The sequence below is a fragment of the Meleagris gallopavo genome, chromosome 6 (genome assembly GCF_905368555.1).
Source record: "Meleagris gallopavo chromosome 6, MGAL_WU_HG_1.1, whole genome shotgun sequence".
NCBI classification, from domain to species: Eukaryota; Metazoa; Chordata; class Aves; order Galliformes; family Phasianidae; genus Meleagris; species Meleagris gallopavo.
The window spans coordinates 41,628,796-41,650,094 of NC_139409.1; the positions used below are offsets into that span (position 1 = coordinate 41,628,796).

Sequence of the window (21,299 nt, forward strand, 5' to 3'; positions counted from 1 at the left end):
ATTATACAAATATTGTTTTTTGGTGTGTAGTAATAAACATCTAACAAGCTGATGAGTCACCTGCTGTTTTACTTATCAATATTGACATGAATAATATACTAAGACTAAATTTAATTCCCCCGAATAAAGCAAACCCTTCAGGATTATCAACTCATCAACAACCAACTCTTCTGAATCATATTGCTTCTCCTCAAAATTAGATTTCTATAGTTCCTGTGTTGAGAAAACTGTGCATCTTAACTTTTTTCTCAAACTTCTGTGACCAAAATAAGTTCTCACCTTCCCCCAAGTAATCTTCGTTGTGCTATTTTAACACAGTTCCCCAAACTCAGGACAATTGTAAAATGACTTATCAGTCATTTTTAACATCTGCTGTAAAATGTAAGGCATGAAGAATGCTTTATGTGACATTGAAAAGGTTATTACAAAATAGCAATGTGCAGACTGTAATCTTAAACTTATCCTTCTTTTTTTTTTTCTTTTTTTTCTTTTTTTTTTTTCTTTTTTTCCTCCCAGATAGAATCATAGAATGGCTTGGTTTGGAAGGGACCTCAAAGATATTTAGCTCTGACTCCCTGCTGTGGGCAGGGCTGCCAGCCATTAGACCAGGCTGCCCATGGCCCCATCCAACCTGGCCTTAAACACCTCCAGGGACAGGGCATCCATATCTGCTCCGGGCAGCTGTGCCAGCACCTCACCACTCTCCCAGTGAAAAACTTCCCTTGATATCTAATCTAAATCTCTCCTCCTTTCACGGCACGACAAGGTACAGCCTTAAAGAGGTAGCTATAGGTCAGCAACGCTGGGTATCCAATTAAAGCATCACTCTCATTAGTGACACACACCTCAGTGATGAGCAAGAAACCACCACTAGGCCTCAAGAACACTTAACCAAGATGCAGAGGGCACAGAAAACTAGCAGAGCTGCAGCTCTCCTTACCACAACACACGGTTTATCCCAAAAAAACCCTGTAATTTAAACTCTGGGCATTCTCCAAAAATCACAAAAGCAATTAACAGATGAGGGAAACGACCAGTGAGTCCCAAACTAATCGGTGTAGCCAACAGAAATCAGTGTAAACCCAACAGAAAAACTCGTAAGCAACCCCTACAACCGCCGCCCCTCAACGAACCGAGCCCGCGCCCGCACCGCCCCGCAAACTTTTGGGCAGAGGTGAGGGGACGGAATGGAAGCTTCCCGCATGCGCACAGGTCGTGCTCCCACTCCTGCCCATTCCCTGTAGAGCAGGGCAAGGGGCGGGAGGAAGGCGGGAGAGGCGGCTTCATGGGCCGGGCCAGCGGGTGAGGAGAGGGTGGGGGTGAAGAGCAATATATCAGCTGACCGTGTCCCGTGACGGGCCCGGGTCTGACGGCGTCTGCGTCGAGAGGGCGGTCTCGCTGCCGGAGCTAAGATGGCGGCCTCCAGCACCAGACTCTGAGGGAGTTGGAGAGGTGTAGCGGCTGCTGGGCGGGGGGTGAGGACTCCGCTCAGTAGCCCTTCACCCCGATCGCTGGAAGCGCGGCGCTGGTGGGGGCGGTCCGGGCAGCGCGGGCTCCCCGGGCAGGTAAATCCTAGCGGCCGGGGGAGGCGAGGCGGTAGCGGCGGCCCCCGCCTCCTTCCACAGCCCCGGGCGGGGCCGCCGGGCCGTGAAGTGCTGCCCGTGAGGTGGGGCGCGCGCCCGGCCGCTGGGCTGCGAGGGTGCGTGGGCTGCCGCGGTGCGGCGAGAGGCGGGCGTCGGAGGTCCCTCCGCGGGCCATGCGGCGCGGCACCGCTCCCCCAGGTGTGGAAATGGGCGCTGAAGCAGTGCGCTCTCCTGTGGGAAGGATGGGTCTCTCTCGTTCTTCATGCAGCTCTTGTGGCCGTGGGGCAGAATGTGCGCTCTCTTCTAGATAGACACGCGTGTGCCCATTAAAAGGGGGTACCTTACTGCTCTCCTCCCGGCCACAGATCAGCATACGGTCAGCTTGAGGTACTTTGGAAATTATTTATGAAGAGTAGGGAAGGTTAGGAGAAGGCTTGTGCTTATGCCAACGAGGCTTCTTTATTTTTTCAGTGTTAATAGTATGCCTGAAGAGCATGGGCAGAATTAAGCGTACGCCTCAGAAAATCTACCCTTAACGTACTTATTTTTCACGGAGTTTTGACATTTCTTACCAAGGTAGCTTTTCGCATACTACTTGCATTCTGGGAGTCGAACCAAGCAGGCAAATGAAATGGCTGTGTGTGCAGCAGTGTGCCCACAGCCTGCAGGATTGTGTCCCACCTGCTGCTGTGCCCTGACAGCTGCACGGCAGGCGTGAGCTCCGAGCTGGGAAAATGCTGTCTAACTGCTACGGTTTGTTGGCATTGTTTTAGTTTCGTTTCCAGCCTTGTGCTCTCAAGCTGTGGGAGTGTTTGGGTTTGAAGTCTGCGTGAATGTGCTTATTCTCTGCTCTGGAGCTGCTTTTGAAGTTTGGGTCATCTGGAATGTTTTCCCTTTTCCTCTTACATGTTTCCAGAAATTGGATCAATGGCAGTGAATCTGAGAAAACAAATTTGGATAGATGGCTGCTTTGTTTTGGGTTCAGTTCTGATTCTGTTTTATTACTGCTGATTAAGTAAAATTTCAGAAAATAATGTGTTTTAGAACTGAAGCTTTGATTTCAAATAACTGTTACTTCTGGCTGATAAACAGACTGTCTCTTCCGGCTACTTGCCTGGAGTGAGATTTGCAGAGAAGGAGGGAAGGCTGCTCAAGGGCTTCATCTCTGAATTGAGTTAGCAAGATGCTAACAACTTGGTTCGAAATAACAGGTCCAATATTATAGAGGTAAATACAGTGCTTGGCTGTAGCCTGCTTCATTTTAGAGATCTGCATCTCTGTCCAGTTCCTCTCTGATGTAGATGGCCAAGTGCCAGAGCACTTAACCAGAAATTCCATTACTACTGGAAATTCTTCCATTTGAAACAAATTTCTAAGTGTTTGGAGACTCAGAGCTGAGTATCTATCCCCATGTTGCAGAGACTTTCCAGGAACTTAACCTTGCATTTTAGCCTTGCCGGAATAAATTTCTGAAATGATTTAATATGTATTTCTTGCTCCTCTGGGTGTCATGTGGTTTTCGTCATGGTTTCCAAAGATTTAATTGTCTTGAGGAACTGAATCACTGCATTTCTAGTGCTACGCTAAGGACTGGTCTTATAGGCCGGATCTAATTTCAGACCAAGCCAGTGACTTTTCTTTTAACCTGTTTCAGACTCAGTAAATGAAGCTTACTGACATAAAAAAACAAACAAACAAACTCCACCTAGTATTCAACCATTTCTTGATGTATTGAATATTCAACTGTTTCACTTTTCAGCTTGATTGTAAAAAGGCTGCTCTCATGCCAGAAAAGACTTGATTCTCATTCCTTACTGCTAGTACCTGACATAGAACCATACTCTAAAAAAAACATGACAAGGTGGCTAAACAATGACTGAAAGGGACACTCCTTATTTTTTTTTTATCCATTAATGAGAAAACACTTTTGTTCTCATACCTGTTTGGCTGCTGGATCACTTTGGTTCATTGATTCAGCAAAAAGTTGATCTAGACAGAAGAGAAAAAAAGAACATGCATGGAACAATTTGTCCTCAGTACTATTCTTCAGTGTGTGAGTGGGAGCAGTCAGCTGAGATGGACACGACTGTCACCACTGTTGTTCCTGGTAGTAGCGAGGCTGAAACTCTCAATCTGTCTGCGTCCAGGTTTAGTGAAGGCACTGGTGCTGCTGTGGATGAGGAGTATGCAGTGATTATCTTTTAAGGATCTGTGTGGGTTTCATCTTTCCCACCTTGTAAAAAGGGCTGTGAGTTCCTATACAAAAGGTGAACAAATCTGTTTCCAAAATTTATTATGCTGTAGTACTTTAATAGCAGAGCATTTGTAGGGAAAAGTTTAATTCCTGAAGAATCTGTCTAAAGGTGAAACACTGCCCATTAGCAAACAGAGCAGTGAAAGAGGCAAATGAAACCTAGACAGCTAAAACTTTTCAGTACAAATAACAATAATATGTTTTAAAGCTACAGTAGATATGTAAGTGACAGGAATTAGGTTCCAGAACTGTAAGCTAAAAGGTGTTCATGTAGAACTGCAGATAAACAGAACCATGTTCTTCACCAGTGCCTTTCTCTTACTTTTGTTCAATTGGTCACTGTTTTTATCCTCTTAGCATGCATTCTCTCTCTCAGGAAAGTCACACTTCAGCTTTAAGTATAATCTTATCAATGCTTCTACCCTCCCATCGTGACAGTGTTGTGGAACAATCCTACTTGGGGCCCTGCACTGCTACCTTAGCGAAGGTTAAAACTTCACTTAGGAGAAAAAGAGAAGATTCCTAATAGCATAGGAAAAATATGGCTAGGGAAAAAGGCAGTTGAATTCTGTAATAAATTTTGAACCCACAGGCAAACTTCTGACGGCACGCTTAAGTATTCCTTAGCTTAAGTAATTACAGCTATGCCTATTGCTTTGATGCTTACAAGGTCACAGCTTCTTTCGAACTCTACAAGTATTAGTTTAAGACTGATTTATCTCTGTTTCCTGAAATAGACTCTAGTTTTCCAGCTGGTAATTTTGTCTGAAGGATGTGAGAGAATGGAGAACTGATAAGTGTATGCAAGTTGAATGCCGCTTGTGAAATGCACCTATTTAGGTAGCTTAAATTCAGTGGCAGGGAAGTAGCAGTCCAATCTCTTTAATGTGAGGGGCTGCTGTTTGTGGTACATGCAAAACATAGATGAGGTTTCAACTCTTCCCCAAAAGCTGTTCCACTGCTACTACAAGAACCAAAAAGAAAAGCATTGTCGAACTTCTGTCTTGTGGCATAAACTAATTAAACTTTTCAGATATTTAGAGAGTGCCTTAGGTCTTCTCTGAACATAATATGCAAGTCATGGGCAATATTTTGTCTACAGGAACCTCAGATTTGTTGTTTGTGTGGGTTTTTTTTGTTTACTGTATTCCACATTCAACATGCTCTCTTATTCAAACAGATGAAATGTGTTTTTAAAATACTGCTTTTAGCCTGTAGAAATAGAGCTGAACTGTTGATGTTACTAAAACTGAGAGCTATGTGTATAGGATATCCAAAATCTGTGCTACAGTATCTTCACAGCAACCTTTGATGTGATTTTCTATTAGTGGGTGCTGCAGGGCATTGAAGTAATCATGAAAATTGAGGCCTTGTTGTCTTGACTGCTGTTAAAAGTGAAATGCAGCATTTAACTTTAGAAAGATGACTGACTTGGCACAGAAATGGACTTACCTTAGATAGCAGGCGAAGAAGGCAGAGGTAATAGTAAAAGTGTTGTCTTTTGGTGAATTAATGTTGATATGACTAAGCAGGCCACTGCATCTTACACTGGCACTGGATAAACATGATTATTAAAAAAAACTTGCTGAGGTTGTATTATCAGGTACTGAAGTTACAATGTCTGAGTCAAAGGAGGTGATGTTTTAGTTTCTTATTTCAAAGACATCTTTGACTGGAATTACTTTTTCATCTTGCCCTCACGTGGAACTATAGGCAACTACAAAATAACCTCTGAACTTTACTGCAGCAGCTCAGAACACTCAGCTGTTGTTAGCTTTGTTCTCTGTTAAACAGCAGGAAAATGTGTACAAGAATTAATTCTCACTAATTCTTGGCATATTATCCCTTTCTGCTATTCTTCTCAGTGGGGGAGATGGTCGCAATTACTCTGTGGAGGCACAGTGATGAGTAAAGCATTAAAGCTTAATGATTTTAGTAGTTTTAGTCTAAGGAAAAGAAAAAAGTGGATTTGTCACTTCCACTATGCTTACAAGGCTTCATGCATCAGTATCCTGAGTCTAGTTAGATGCTGCTGTCAGAATTGGTGGAAGGGACTCCTGTATGTTCTTTAGAGCTATATCAGAGCTAGATGTTTGCAAGTGTGAGAACATCTTGCTTTATTCTGAAGCAGGTGGTGGTCAGGTCTGGGAGAAGTAAGAGTCGATTAGAGAAGTCTGACGCTGACAAAACTGGAGTTTGCAGACAAATCAAACTTGCAGTTCCGTACTTAATGGAGGTAGTCTTGCTTTAAGCTCATAGTCTACTTGCTAATATGTTGATGGCAAGAAAACTAGTTTAAAAAGGAGAGGTATGAGGATTGGCACTGTATTCTGAAAGCTAACTTTAAAAATTATCACATCTGAAATGTGCCATTGTGTATCAGACTCCCTAGTTTGGACAAACTCAGCGTACTATTTTAATGTTTTACTCATGGAAATCATGTGTCATAGTTTTCCAAGTTAGCCTGTTTAAGAACTTCAGGAATGATGCTGCTCAATATCTTGACTCCACCTGAAACTTTACTTCTGAAAGTGAGATTTAGAGAAGTTAGCTTGCTAGAAGTCAGTGGGGTTATTAGCTCTGGAAAATGTGACTTGAAAACTGAGTCACTGAAATACGTAAATATTACTTTCTTTCTTTTTTTTTTAACCTGGGAGTAATGCCACAAGTTCTCTTTGCTAGGTAACAGTGATTGTGCTGACTCCACCTGAGGGAAGGAATTCTCAAATGAATTTCAGTCGGGCTATTTGTTCTTCTTACAACTATGTGAGTGCTAAGGACTTTGCTCAGAAAGAGAATAGCTGTAAGTAGTAGGGAGTAGAAATTAGCAATGAGGAAATTTCCCATTGTTGATCAAGTAGAATTGTCTGAATGCAGGAAGATAACCAGATTATAGCAGTGCGCTGAGTTACTTTAACGTTGCTTCAGGCAAGCAATGAATATGAATTCTTGCAGTTGTTCTGTGTGATGTTCCAAGGCTACTGTTACACTGGTACTAGTCAAGTAATCAAGAACAGGGAATCATGTTTTTACGTGTTAAAAAATAAAATTAATGCAATAAATACAGTAAACAGAGATAAGAATTTCACTCTTAAGTGCCTTGCACGCTTAAAAAAACAAAGTGAAGTAAAATGGAAGCCTGACTTCCCAAGTGCTCAGGGTGCAGGAGTTGCAATTGTAAAAGTTGGTGTTTAGTGTTCAGTAGAGTTCCTTAGATCTTAGCTGCTCCAGAAGTAATGGTGCAATTAAGCAGCTGTCAGCAAGTTTCACTGAATTCCTCTGTGTGTTTGGGGAGTAGATATTAATGTGTGAAATAAGTATGTCAGGGTGTTAGCTGTGGAATTGCTTCTGCTTCTACAGCCCAGAGGAGAGTATATAGTAGCCAAGCTGTGTGCTTGAAGAGCTGACTAAGCATCTCAATTTCAAATTGCATTTCAGACTGAAAAAAACTGTTCTGTTTTTCCAAATGGTTTTTGCTGTTTATTTAAAAAATAGCAACACAAGTACCCTATGTCTGTAACTAAGCTACTGGGCTCGTTTCAGTCTTACGGAATTGCCAGGAGGCTGGTGTTCTGGAAGTGACTTAAAACTTGCTTAAATCTGGAACTGCAACGTTGCTGTGAAAGTAGTGTGACTGTGCCAGTGTGGCAAGTCATGGGGAGCAAATGGCTGTGCCCTAGTGCTGATAAAGAGTAACTGGTGTAATAAAACAGGGAAATAAATGAGTCATGTTCAACTCATCAAGCACTTAACCCATGTGTTGTTTGCTAAGCATAAACATTCAGGTATCTTTATGCAGAATTGACAGAGCAATGAATTGAATGTCTTAAAGCATATTAATGATTAGTGAACTTCAGCTGTAAATGAAAATCATGATGTTTCTCTTATTCCTAGGTTTTGGCACAAAATGAATATAATTAGAGAAAACAGAGATCTTGCTTGTTTCTACACAACAAAACATTCATGGAGGGGAAAGTAAGTAGTTTGAAGTGCTGTTGTGTTTTTGTTTTTTTTAATGTTGTATGTGATATTTCTCCTTGCCATAATTGGATTATCTAGATAGTTTTTGTATTCACAGCTGAAAACTGAACTAAAGGCTCCTCCTGTATAGACTCTGAACTGACTGTGTCTTCACTAGAATTAATTTGAGTTTTAAACATTGTGTTTCAGCCTACCTTTGTACATGTTCCCATGCTTTGGTGTAATACTTAACATGTTGTGTAATAGATTATCTGTTAAACTACTAACTGAGATTATTTCTAGCAATGGACATCCTCAAATACACACTTATCCCTAATGGAAGTCTCTTAGATTTAAAAAATGAATCTTCAGCAGTGCCTCTGTCTTCAAAAGTTAAGGGACTTCTAAATAAGAGTATCCTTTAAGTTCTCCTATCTGTTATATTGTTTGAAGTCAGCTGTTAAACATACTTTTTGAAGCTGTGCAGGGATTTCCTTGGTAATGTTGTCCACTGTCCTCATGTGCATAACAGCTTTGTGAAATGTTGAGATTTTTGCTTGCTACCTAAACATCACCAGAGTAGAGAGGGTGAGTTGTCTGCACTTCAGGAGAACAAATTTTGTTTTGTTCTAATTATAAAACTGAACAGTGGGGCCTGAATCTGCTTGGACAGTAAGTGGAAACTGGCTTATTTTGACTCGTGGTTTAACTCAGCAGGCAATTAAGCACCACGCAGCCATTCGCTCACTCCTCCCAGTGGAGTAGGGGAGAGAATTGAAAAAATCAAGTGCAAGAACTCCTCGCTTGAGATGAAGACAACTTATAAGAAAGGGGAAGGAAAAAAAGAAATAGTGATGCACAGTGCAGTTGCTTACCACCTAACTGGTCCCCAAACACTGGCAGCCACCTGCCAGCTCCTCCAGTTTTATTTTTGAGCGTGACACCACATGGTATGGAATATGCCTTTGACCAAATTGGGTCAGCTGTCCTGGCTGTGTCTCCTCGCAGCAACTTGCGTGTCCTGCACACCTGCTGATAGGGCAGCATGAGAAACAGAGCAGTCCTTGACACAGTGTAAAGCACTGTTCAGCTATCAACATTATTCAATCCTAAATCCAAAACACAGCACCATGCCAGCCGCAACGAAGGGAATTAACTATTGCAGGCAAAATCAGCACGTGGTTTTTAATTATCATACTTCCTGATTTCTCACTATTAAGCTTTGGGAATACTAGGTGGAAGATGGGATTGCGGTGTGGCAGGTGCAGATCTTTCTCAATTGAGCGTTGAAGAATCATGAAACTGCTTCATTATCTAATTGGAGAGTTCTCTGTCCTCTCATCATCCAAAGCTGTCCTTTGATTACTTCAGAGTGCACAGTGAACTGAGCAGCTGCCTCTGAGGGTGAAAGCTTTCTTCTATCAGGACAGATTCTGGAGTGTGATTTGAAATATCACAATTCTAATAAGATAAGCTTTGATTTAAACAAATACTTACCTGAATTAAGATCTACACATCTGGATTTCTGTGAGCATGAGGGACTAAGCTGTTTCCATTAGGAACAAGAAAGTATTATGTTGGAATTGAACACTAGAATTAGTTTCTCTCTTAATCTTTCTTTTACACAATAGAAAATCTGATCTTTCCCCCGAAGTTCCTGTGCATGTCTGCAAGTTTAGGATGCATACAAATTGAACCATTTGGTGGAAGTAAAATATACAGTGTTCAAATTACATCTCTTGCCCAGTACCTTCCACTGAAGCGCCTGCTCCTTTATGTTGCAAGCATTTGAAGTTGCAGTAGGATAATCTTGAACTTTGGTATTGTTCTCATAAATGATCAACTTTTATAGAACCTCAAGCTAAATCTAAAACAGAGACTTATGTTGAAAACTCACTGTCACTTTACCTTTTCTTGTAATAAAGGGGATAGGATTATTTGGTGGATACTTGCTGCTTTTTATGTTGCAGCAAATTAAAATTTTAAATAAGCAAATTACATATTTAATATTTAAATGCACTCTTGATATTTGCAGACATAAAATACTACTGAGCATTTAAGTCATACTGCTCTCACAATTTTAACATGCAGCTGCATTTAACTGATTTCTGAAAAGTATTTTACTGTTCTATGTGCATCCCAAGTGTCATCTATTGATAATAGGAGGAAAAACAAACAAACAAACAAACAATAATATAATTATAATATTAAATGGGCCTCAATCTCTGAGTATTGATATGATGTGGCATTCTGTTTGTGAGCTGCATTACAGTATTTTCTAGCAGTGCATATAATGATGCTTCAGTTGATCTGAGGTTCTGTAAATGGAACACTGTTTTATATAACTTCTGAGTTTGACAATGCTTCTAAGAAGCTAGTGAATAGGCAGTACTCTCTTTAGAAAGAAAGGACATTTGCTTCAAGTTTTTATTCTTAAAACAGCCTGGCATTAGATTCTTCAAGGCCTGGAGGTATAAATTCTGTTCTGCATATTTAAAGGTGAAGGTCTGGTCAAGAGCAAGTTTAGGTTTTGTATAAGAACTAACTTCCAAGTTGCCTCTGTTCAGGCAACACAAATTAAGTCTTCAGAATTTGCACAGGGAGAGAAAAAGAAAGAAATGGTAAGTGAGCAAATCTGCTTTTACGTCCTGTGTTCTTTGTAACGTCAGAAGTGCTGGATAATGAATATAATTCCTATATCTTGAAATGCAAGGATGAGTCTCGGGGAAGGAGGGAAAGCAAAAGCTGCTGTGTTTGGAAGCTGGTCTACAATTGTGCGATTGTTGAAGATTCTTCAATATATTAAATGAGCGAATAAAATGTTAAACAGTGTTTTACTGCTTGTGATAAATTCGTAAGAACAGCATGAACAAGCTTTATTTGCAAAACATAAAAGAGTACTTACCTAAATTGTGCAACAAGAGGAGAAGGAACAGTTCAAAAGATTTTCTTTGTATTCCGAGAGCTGGAGCATTCATTGACAGACTGAGTATAGTGGAATTATTAGCAGCCGTAGTAACTTCAAATGTAGTAGCTTCAGATGTTCATTGCTACTTCTTTTGACCTGCTTCTTAAATGATACAGTAACGTATTAAATGAGGAAAATTCAACTGTATGGAAAATCACGTGAGCTTTTCTAATAAATCTAGTTAGCTATTCAGTTGATCTCTTAGCTGTTTCTGCTAAGCCTCGATTTACCCAAAACTTAAATTGCTGCACTGAATTTTAACAAGGACAACCAGCCAAGGTATTCTTATTTCATTCAGATTCAAAAAAAGATATCATGTTGAGGTCCTGTTTCTTTAGTCAAGGGAACCGTGGATTTAACTGGCTTGGTTCAGGTTTGACTTGACTTTCTGGATGGGGCTAATTCCAGGCAGAATTACTCTAGAACAAGAACTTTGTATGAACTGTAAGGCATTAGTAATAATCATATGTTTCAAATTCTGGTTACTTACGTTGCAAAACTATTTCAGAAATTTAAGTGGTCTCTTTATGTAGTGTTGTTTCAGGATATGCTGTGCAGATCATGTCCAAGAAATGAAACCATGGTTCACTTTCACACTTATGTATTAAAACTGGTTGTCTTTATTTGGTGCTTCTTGTTTCTGATGTGTCTGAAATAGAACCAGTGACCTTGCTACAGCTGTTTTTATACACTATGGATGTCTGTATTTAATGTGCCTGTAAAATTGGTGTAAAATGACTAGCCACATATTGAACTTATAGCTGCTGTGATGTGAGTCTTTCTGGATATAGTAGTTTTAGCTTTCCTCAAAGTGAAGAAAACTAGGTTTGGCCATAGTAGCACTTAGACTTGTTACAGTGTTGTGACCAGGTATGCAAATTGGATTATTTCATATTACAACTTCAGTCTGAGACAGCTTCACACAGAAGCTTTTAGAGGGCTGACAGACACTGCTCCCTCCCCCACCCCCCCAAACCTGTCAGTGTTCAAGGGGTATTATCCATTTCCTAACAACGGCTTGGATGCAGCATCTTAATTTAATGTCTGCAATTCAACAGGACTTGCATTTGATTTTGGGAAGAACTAACATATTCTTTCTTATTTTAGGTATAAGAGAGTCTTTTCAGTTGGAACTCATGCCATCACCACATACAATCCAAACACTCTAGAAGTTACAAATCAGGTAACTGTTCCTTTTGAACATGGTTATTTAGAATTGCTTTCTGACTTCTATACACCATCCAGTGTGCATAGTGGCATTCTATTCTAGAAGCTACATAGTGTGGTGGGATCTGAGTAGAAACAGAAGAGAGCTGCAGCAAAAACAAAAACTGGTGTTGCCTTTGCTAGGTCTAAAAATATCCAGTGGTTTTGTTTTTTTTTTTTTTTTGTACTATTAGGCAACTTAACAGCCAGGAAACGATAGTTTGCTTTTGGATGTGCTGTTAGAAATGAACTGGGATAAGTTTTATTACTGTAAGGCTATGTCCCTGAAGGGACTCAGGGCGTTTACTTACTTTGCTAAGTATCAAATAGAAAGCTCAAGCTAAAACTGTCACCTTGTGTGCCAGCTATTGTCTCATTACAGCAACTCACTTGGTAATTACAGGTATTAAGGGGTTGTAAGTGGAGATGTAGTTTTAAAATTAGTAATTTTAACCTAATTACTTCCAATTGTCTAGTGGCCTTATGGAGATATCTGTAGTATTTCTCCTGTTGGAAAAGGACAAGGAACAGAATTTAGTCTAACTTTTCGCAAAGGGAGTGGAAAAAAGTCTGAAACTCTGAAGTTTTCCACCGAGCACAGAACAGAACTCCTTACAGAGGCACTGGTAAGTTATCTTTCTTCAAACGCGCAGTAATTACTTGATCATCATTGCAGTCTGTAGAGGTTTACTGTGTTTTCTTTCCTTATGTAAAAAGTTGAGAAGCCAGTTGTCTTTTGAGCTTTTACGTTGATGTTCTCAATCTAGTGCCTGTTGCAGCAACTAGTGTAGCTCAGGTAGCAAGTAAAGCTACAAATACTGGATATGTTAAACTGCACTGAAACGGTGAGTCTTCAAGGAGGCTTAGTTAGTATCACTTAAAATGACATGTCAGGTGTGCCAGCTTAAATTTAGACTTCCTGGATAGATCAACTAAAATATTTGCATTCATTTGTGGCTTTTTTTTTTTTATTATTTTTTTTAACAGAGATTCAGGACAGACTTCTCAGAAGGAAAAATCACAGGACGGGTAAGTATCTTGCTTGTCTGGTTCACATACTCTTTAATGGAATGATATAAAGATTTCTGCAGTGTTCTTGGAAGTTATGTCTGTGCTATGTGTGCTACTTTAAATAGCTCTTATAAATTTGGATCTGAAGACTTGCTTTGAGCAAACTATGCTTTTTCTCAAAAGCATTGCTTTGACTGGCAAATATTTTGAGTTCTCTTTCGTTAGTCTCAGCCTCACAGTGGTACATACAGTGAATGTCATTGGCTGAACCTATCCACAAATGCATGTAGTCTGTCGCTAGACTGCTTTCTACAACAAGACAAACTTCTTACGATTGTTATTCTCTCTTCAAAATGTGTTGCTTAAACTTTGACTGTTGTGATTTCCTTGCCAGTAGGTAGCTACTTTCTCTTAATTCAGCGTTATCATTATAGATAAGAGCACTGAGGGAAGTTATATAATTTTTTTGAACTTTACTCCCACACTACTTACTAGATTGAAAAATTATTGCTATGTAATAAAGGTGCGTTTGTGGAAATGTCTAAAAGTAGCTCTCACTGCAGAGGTACAACTGTTACAAACACCACTGGAGTGATACAAGGAAGCCTGTGATTCTGGAAGTGACTCCTGGAGGTATTGACCAAATAGATCCTGCAACAAATAAAGTCCTGTGCTCCTATGACTATAGAAACATTGAAGGCTTTGTTGATATTGCTGGCTATCAAGGAGGCTTCTGTATCCTCTATGGAGGATTTAGTAGATTGGTAAGTACTGAAACAACATCTCAGTATTGTATTAGGATGCTTCTGTCTGTATATTTAATAGTGAGGCTTCAGTGTAATTGGAACAAAGTATGTGCACCTGTGGGATACGGCTGTGGATCCTCATGGTTTGCAGACAGGTTTTAAATAGTTTTTTCCACAGCAGGGAGAAATCAAAGCATTTGAGAACAGCATGTGGGGCTTTTGCTAATTGCATGTAAAAGCTGTGGAGTGTAAAGTAATACTGGTATGTGGGTAGTGAACATAAATGCTCTGTGTATATGGGATTTGCTGACGGTTCACAAAGGTGCAGAAGTGGCAGGCAGCACTGCTAATCTAACCAATTGATGCAGGTATTCAGGAATAGATTGGTCAGTGATGCTGGTGCTTTTTTAGGTCTTGATCTGATATTTCAGTACGTTTGCTTGGGAAATGCCTGTTGCACTGTAATATTGCTTTAAAAATTTTAGAAGTGTTTCTAAATACTATGTTACTAGTGGCTTAAATTGACCTCCAAAAACTTGTGATTGCTAACTTAAGTACCACTACTTCAGTCACTACAATGGATGAACATCTTTTCTAGATCAGGGTTTCCCTGTTCTTGTACTGCAGCATGCTGTTCTATGGCATAAAACTGGGAATATGTGACATCCTCTAGAACCAATCTAGCAAGATTAAATAGTGGCCCTACAGAGATAGCTCACAAGGCTGCCACACTGTGATTCCCTCTGACTCCTCACTTTTGCCAGCCTGTTGCCAACAGTGGAAAAGCAGATCATGTAGACACTTACTTTAATGCTAATATGTGGGAGGGTATCACTTAGGACTATATATTTTATATATATAATAGCCTTTAGAAATATGTTTGGGTTTTTTTTGAGAGGGAAATTTAAACCTAATAATTGATATCTTTTGTAATAAATACCTTTTCTCTTTATATACCTAACAAAGGCAACCCTAGCTTGCCCAGCTGCTGGGAAGATTTTCTACTGTTAAGCACATATATAATGAAGGATTATGTACAGAACTGTGATTTCTTGTGGTGTGCCACATATTTTACCTGTTTCTTGTCAAAACTTGCAGCACCTGTTTGCATCTGAGCAAAGGGAGGAAATTATCAAAAGTGCAATAGAGCATGCTGGCAACTTCATAGGCATCTCTCTGCGGATAAGGAAAGAATCCTTAGAATTTGAGCAATACTTGAATCTTCGCTTTGGAAAATACAGCAATGATGAATCTATAACATCTTTAGCAGAGTTTGTTGTCCAGAAAATAACACCTAGACACTTGGTAAGGGTTTCACACTTAACTAACTTAGTTTCTCTGAAGTGCTATGAATTCTATCCTAATATATCCTTTTTCTTAAGGAACCTGTGAAAAGAGTACTAGCTCTTACAGAAGCTTGCTTAGTTGAACGGGATCCAGCTACCTATAACATTGTGACTTTGAAACCTTTGGGTGAGGTAAGAGTAAACCTTCTTTAGTAACAGTCTTTCAAGTTGAAGCTCTAACAGTACGATTTGGGTGATGCGTATAAGGTATTTACCTTATAAAAATATAAAAATTATAAAAATAACATAACTGTATGAATATGATTCTTCTTTCTAGGTGTTTGCAATAGTATGTGACTGTGAAAATCCCCAGCTTTTCACCATTGAATTTATCAAAGGACAAATTCGGAAATACTCTTCAACAGAAAGGTAACTGGAGTTCCAGTGGATTATGAGTTCAGGTGTTTGTCACTGTAGTGTTATGGAGTTTCAGCCTCCAGAAACTGACCCTTGAAGGTGTTAACGTTTTGTTATTCTAGTGGTCTACCACTCATAAATCAGGATTTGTTACAGGATCCAAAGCTCTACCCTTTACATTCATCTGAACTTCAAGTAAATCTGCTGAAAGTTTTTGAATGATGATGTAAGGATGTACAACAGTTGAAAAAGAAAAGGCTGTTTCTTGTAAACAGTATTGTTCTTTGCTTATTGTTTCTAGATTAGGTTGTAAAGTAAGTGAAAATAAAGGTTATTGAAGTAGAGAGTAATATGAGAACTGTAAAGAAGACAGCTCAAAGGCTCAATGCAGTCTTAGTTGATTCTACTTGAAACAATCAACAGAATATTAGTCCTGAGTGTGGTTGCAGTTGTAATGCAGTGTAATTCTGCTAAGTGAGGTTTTGTGGAAAGGACAAGGAAGAATCAACTTCAGTGCATGTAACACATTCACAGATAATCTAGAGTTGATCCCTTTAGTGAAAGACTGCAGTTGTCTGTAATTGATATAAGACAGTCTGTTCTTACAGTGGAGAAATGTACATTAGAAAGTTAGACTTCTTTCAGAGGTGTCAGTGTTAGCATCACTATTGGTAGAGCATCCAGTAATGCTGCTGTTCATTTTGTTCTTGATTTCTGTTTTGACCATCTTCTTTCTTTTAGCACCACTACTCTGATCTAACTGCTGGCATGTCTTTTTCCCAACCCAGAGATTCCCTCCTAGCTAGTTTGCTGGATGGAGTGAGAGCTTCTGGTAATAGGGATGTCTGTGTGAAAATGACCTCCACACAAAAAGGCCAGCGCTGGGGATTACTCAGTATGCCTGTAGATGAAGAAGTAGAGAGCCTTCATCTGAGGTTTTTGGCTGCTCCTCCAAGTAAGCTGAAGCTTATTACGTTGTTTTATAATGCTCTTTTAATCATCCAGATGCTTAGTCAGATGCTGCATACTTAAATTTTTATCTTCTTCCAGATGGTAACTTTGCAGATGCTGTATTCAGATTCAACGCTAACATTTCCTACAGTGGAGTACTACATGCAGTTACACAGGATGTAAGAACAAATCCTCTGCCCTTCCTCTTAAGATGTTGTTAATGCATAAGTATATTAATAATTCCTACTCCTTAACCAGGGTCTATTCTCAGAAAACAAGGAGAAACTCATTAATAATGCCATAACAGCACTGCTCTCACAAGAAGGAGATATTGCAGCATCTAATGCAGAGCTTGAAAGCCAATTCCAAGCAGTAAGAAGACTGGTGGCTTCAAAAGCAGGCTTCCTTGCCTTTACTCAACTTCCAAAGTAAGTGAGAAGTCTTTTAAGCTTGGAAGCAGTGATAAAAACAGTTGTGAGGGGGGGGAGTTGGGAGGGTTTGAGCTTTTTTTGTCTGACGTTAAAAGGTGAGAATTTGATTTAAGACTCCTTCTGAAAGACTGGAAGGTTGTGCATAACATCATTCCCAGTACTTTAAGGCTGTCATTGGGCTTTTATGTAAATCTAGAATCCTAAGTGGTCACTAGTTTGTGAAGCTGATATTTCTTTCCTAAATACTCTCCCTTAAGGGTCAAATACTATTCAGTGGTCTTTTTTTCCTAGACAAAATACTCCTACAATGCACCTTCATCTGTCCTTGAAGTAGATACTTCAAGCATAAGGAACAGTGTTGATGTCATTACTATCTTCTTCAGTTCAACATTAAATTTTATCTTATGTTATAAGCTGAGCTGTACTCCTGCAGTAATAAGTATAGGCTTCTTGGGGTTTGTCTTAGTTGGCTAACATAAGCAACAGAAAAAAATGTTTAATGTTCTTCTGAAAATGAAATTCTTCACAGCACTTCTGATTTCACATTAATGGCACAACTGAATGATGTGAAGAGTAACATACATAGTCTGAGACCTTTTTAAAAAAAATGTGATTTTTTGTGTGAAGTGTCTTGCATTAATGCTATACAGATATGCCTGATTTTTGTGATTGCACTGCATACTATCAACAGTGAAGTCTAATGTTAGTGTTTTCCTACCAAGCAGTATAAAATTTCCATAAACATCAGGGTTTTGGTTTGCCAAATGCAGTGTGAACAGGCTGCTTTTGGTCCACGACTGGACTTTTAACTTAGAAACACTCCTATCTGATCTTGATAGTTTTTGCTTTTTTTTGCTCTTTCAAAAGGTTTAGAGAACGATTAGGGATGAAGGTTGTGAAGGCCCTCAAAAGGAACAATGATGGAGTAACCCATGCTTCTATTGACATGCTCTGTGCTCTTATGTGTGTAAGTATTAAGTTGTAGTATCTTTCACTTTGTAATATGTGATTTCAAGCTAAAAGCTGTAGAAATAGGGACTGCAGTTCAGCTGGCAATGTGCTCAGACATAAAGTAACTTGAGATAATATTTTCTTGGTACACTTGGACCCTCAGTAATATGTGTGTGGCTTTTGCATTGTGGCTGTTAATAATTCAGGGTTGAAATGATGATGTTTTGTGAATCTTTTTTTTTTTTTTCTTTTTTTTCTTATAGCCCATGCATGATGACTATGACTTGAGGCAGGAACAGCTGAACAAAGCTTCCCTTCTCTTTTCAAAGAAATTTCTAGAAAATCTGCTGGAGAAATTTAATTCCCATGTGGTAAGTTAGATTTTGAAACCAGCTTCCAGTGTTTTTCGTAATTGCTGTGAAAACAATCATACTTGGCTATATCTTTCAGTGTCCAAGTACCTGGGATTAAATGCAGAAACCATAAAATAGTTTCAGTGTTAAATTACGTCTGTTTGGGTCTGAGCAGGATAGAAATGTAGCTATCTGTACTGAAGAATCTGGGGAATGTCATATAAAAAAAAATGTTTGTGTGGTTTAATATGAAAGGCAGGGTGCTCCATGTAACTAAGATGGTAGCATTAACTGGTACTTACTGACTTAAAACGTAGAAAAAGTAATTTGCAATGCACTCATATATGGGATTGTGAATCTTTTGGTATGTTCTAAGAGTCAGTACTGTGTCGTTACTCTGAGTAATATGGCAGTGTTTTTCTGCTAATTCCAGGATCATGGGACAGGTGCTCTAGTAATTAGTTCACTTCTGGACTTCCTGACATTTGCCCTATGTGCTCCGTATAGTGAGACTACTGAAGGGCAGCAGTTTGACATGTTGTTGGAAATGGTGGCAACTAATGGAAGAACACTATTTAAGCTCTTTCAGGTGAGACTTGGCAATTATTATTCTGCTGTCTGAAATGACTTCAGTCCTGCTACTGCTTAAAATACAGACTTTCCTCTCAGTTTCTTAAAAAGGAAACCCCAGTGTTAACTGCTTATAATGCCGAGTATGTATTATCAGACACATTAATTAGTCAGTAAATATGAGTTGTTCTTGCTCTACTGACATTGATTAGTAAGTAAATATGAATTCTAATGTCATTAGAGCAAGAAATTATTCAGTATGATTTTTTTTCTGGCTCTACTGAAAAATAAGTCTGTCTGGTGCTCACCTTGTTAGTGTTCTTAAACTTTATCCACCTTAAATTTTTCTGCCTGTTGCTTTGTCTTCTGATGTTGACTTGAGGGAGTTATTCTATAGTGAATGATGTGCTAAATCATTGCAAAATAAAGTTATCTGAGGTGTGTTTCTGGGGATACCTTAAAATGCAAGTTGTATATTAAGCTAGATCTTCTTCCTGTCAACTTTCTCTGTGAATAACAGTTAGAAGAATTAACTTTTTCAGCAGAAGTCCATCTGATGACTGCTTGACAGAATCTTGTTCAAAGGTGTAGGACTGAAACTCTTCCTAGGGCTAACTTTCACAAAACTTAGATTAATTTTTGCCCGGAGCTGGAGTTAAGAGGATCTATGTAGATGAGTTAAGGAGACTGAATCACGTGGATAATGTAGTCTTTGAATTTTGCAGTAATTGTTTTGTCAACTTTCTGTTGTAGCACCCTTCCATGGCAATTGTGAAAGGAGCAGGTTTGGTGATGAAGGCAATAATAGAGGTGAGAGTTCAGCAGTGTTACTTGGAATAGTGTACTAAGTATGCATTGCTTATTTCAGAAGTGCAATCTCAGTGTTGTCTCAACAATAGCTGATGTTAATGTTACATTAGCTTCCCCATTTTTTTGTGGGGGAGGTTAAAGAACAGAACACTACATTAATTCTGGGTGTTTTGATATAGCAACTTGGTGTATTTTGCACTTGAGAGTTTAAAAGGCATGCAAGTTGGGACACTAGGTAGTGCCTTGCATGTTTTCATACTGCAGTCAAGGTTTGGCTGTTAATATTGTATGTAGCTCAATCACATACCTTAGAACCACTAGACTTGTCCTGCATGTTAAAGAGGGTATCTTAGGGAGAAGCCATATTTGGGGGATTTTTTAAAAATAAATGGCCAGATGGAATGGGAAACTGGAATTTGCAGGCAGCAGTGCTCCAGAGAAAGTTAGTTATGTCAGCCTCTGTTTTTTTTTTTTTTTTTCTTCTTGCTTTAATGAAGGATTTGACTTGGATAGCTTTCATACCAGAGCTATATCATGATGCATGGGCCAAGTCCATAGTTCTGGAGGGGTGCTCATGGTTGTTGTATTGTGACCTTGCTAACTGACTCTCAGCGCTCAGGTCTTAAGTTAGAGCCTCATTGTGTCACAACAGCTTATGCATCTGAATTGCATCTAGTAGTTTCTTGGAATGGAAGTGAATGAACACTTGAAATAGAGATGTTTTAAATCTGCAGGTTTCCACTGATACACCAGATAGTGTTAGCTAAATGTTGCTATACTGTTCTCAGTGACTTTCATCGTTTGAACTAAAGAGGGACATGGCCAAGTAAAAATGGAACAAAAGTGGTGTTTTCAGTTATTCATTGCAGCCAATGTATTTTGGATAAGTGGCTTTTAACCATGTGGCTGTCTAAAACAGAAAGCCCAAGCCATTGTTAGAAATAGTCCCTATCAACCAAATTCAAGCAACAAACAATTACTTGTGGCTGTCTTTTTTTTTTTTTTTTTTAATCCTGACTTGCAATTGTAGTGTGAGGATGGTAATTATAAATGTATAAATGATCTCCTGATCTATCATAGGAGCTGTCTTACATATCTTCACTTATCCAGTTACTGTCCTCATAGATAAAACTACCAGTCATCTGGTTCTTGACTTTACTACAACTCTGATCATTTGCTGTTGAAAACTTGCAGTTAAAACACACTGTAATGTAGCTTCAGGCTTTTAGATATTAGTTGACATAGCTGATGGTCAAGAAGGTCTTGGAACTGTAGACTAAGATAAAAACAGCTTAACTAAGATTCTTTCTCTAGTAATCATCTTGCCCTGTTTCCAAAGGAAGGAGACAAAGAGATTGCTACCAAAATGCAAGATCTTGCCCTCAGTGAAGGTGCCTTACCTCGTCACTTGCACACTGCTATGTTTACAATAAGCACAGATCAGAGGATGCTTACTAATAGGTATGTCAGTCTCACTTGATATATCATGTTTAAAAAGTCTTAAATAATGGCCTAGCTCACACTGGATACACTGGGAGCTCAGGAAAGAATTCTTGCAATCCTTTAGAATATTTTCGGCAGATGGAATGCTTAAGTAGAGCAAACTTGACCTGAGACTGCAGCCAAAATGATTTTGTTTCTTTGCCAAATTGGGACTCAGTTGTTCATGAAAAGCTCAAATTTTGTTTTGTTTTGCTTTTCTTGAAAATATTCAGGGAAACAAAAAGCAAGTAGAATATTTTGAATTTGCAAAAAGGCTCAGCTTTATTAGGCAACTGCATAAATCCTAGTATGCATACCTC

The 21,299-nt window shown here is 39.2% G+C and overlaps 1 protein-coding gene across 3 annotated transcripts in view; it reads left to right on the forward strand.

Annotated features, from left to right (window-relative positions):
- The first annotated feature begins 1,422 nt into the window (after positions 1-1,422).
- The window catches only part of DNAJC13 (DnaJ heat shock protein family (Hsp40) member C13), a 57,601-nt gene continuing 37,724 nt past the window's right edge, over positions 1,423-21,299 (forward strand). For all 3 annotated transcript variants that reach the window (XR_014883977.1, XM_085226467.1, XM_085226468.1), the window contains exons 1-17: positions 1,423-1,565; positions 7,732-7,812; positions 11,873-11,948; positions 12,448-12,597; positions 12,959-13,000; positions 13,546-13,746; positions 14,827-15,033; positions 15,111-15,206; positions 15,352-15,443; positions 16,220-16,386; positions 16,482-16,561; positions 16,641-16,810; positions 17,681-17,780; positions 18,028-18,135; positions 18,551-18,706; positions 19,441-19,497; positions 20,837-20,958. Coding sequence is in view for 2 of the 3 variants with exons in the window: in XM_085226467.1 (XP_085082593.1) it covers positions 7,745-7,812; positions 11,873-11,948; positions 12,448-12,597; positions 12,959-13,000; positions 13,546-13,746; positions 14,827-15,033; positions 15,111-15,206; positions 15,352-15,443; positions 16,220-16,386; positions 16,482-16,561; positions 16,641-16,810; positions 17,681-17,780; positions 18,028-18,135; positions 18,551-18,706; positions 19,441-19,497; positions 20,837-20,958 (1,892 nt within the window). In the remaining variant the exon portion in view is untranslated. The remainder of the gene's footprint in view (positions 1,566-7,731; positions 7,813-11,872; positions 11,949-12,447; positions 12,598-12,958; positions 13,001-13,545; positions 13,747-14,826; positions 15,034-15,110; positions 15,207-15,351; positions 15,444-16,219; positions 16,387-16,481; positions 16,562-16,640; positions 16,811-17,680; positions 17,781-18,027; positions 18,136-18,550; positions 18,707-19,440; positions 19,498-20,836; positions 20,959-21,299) is intronic.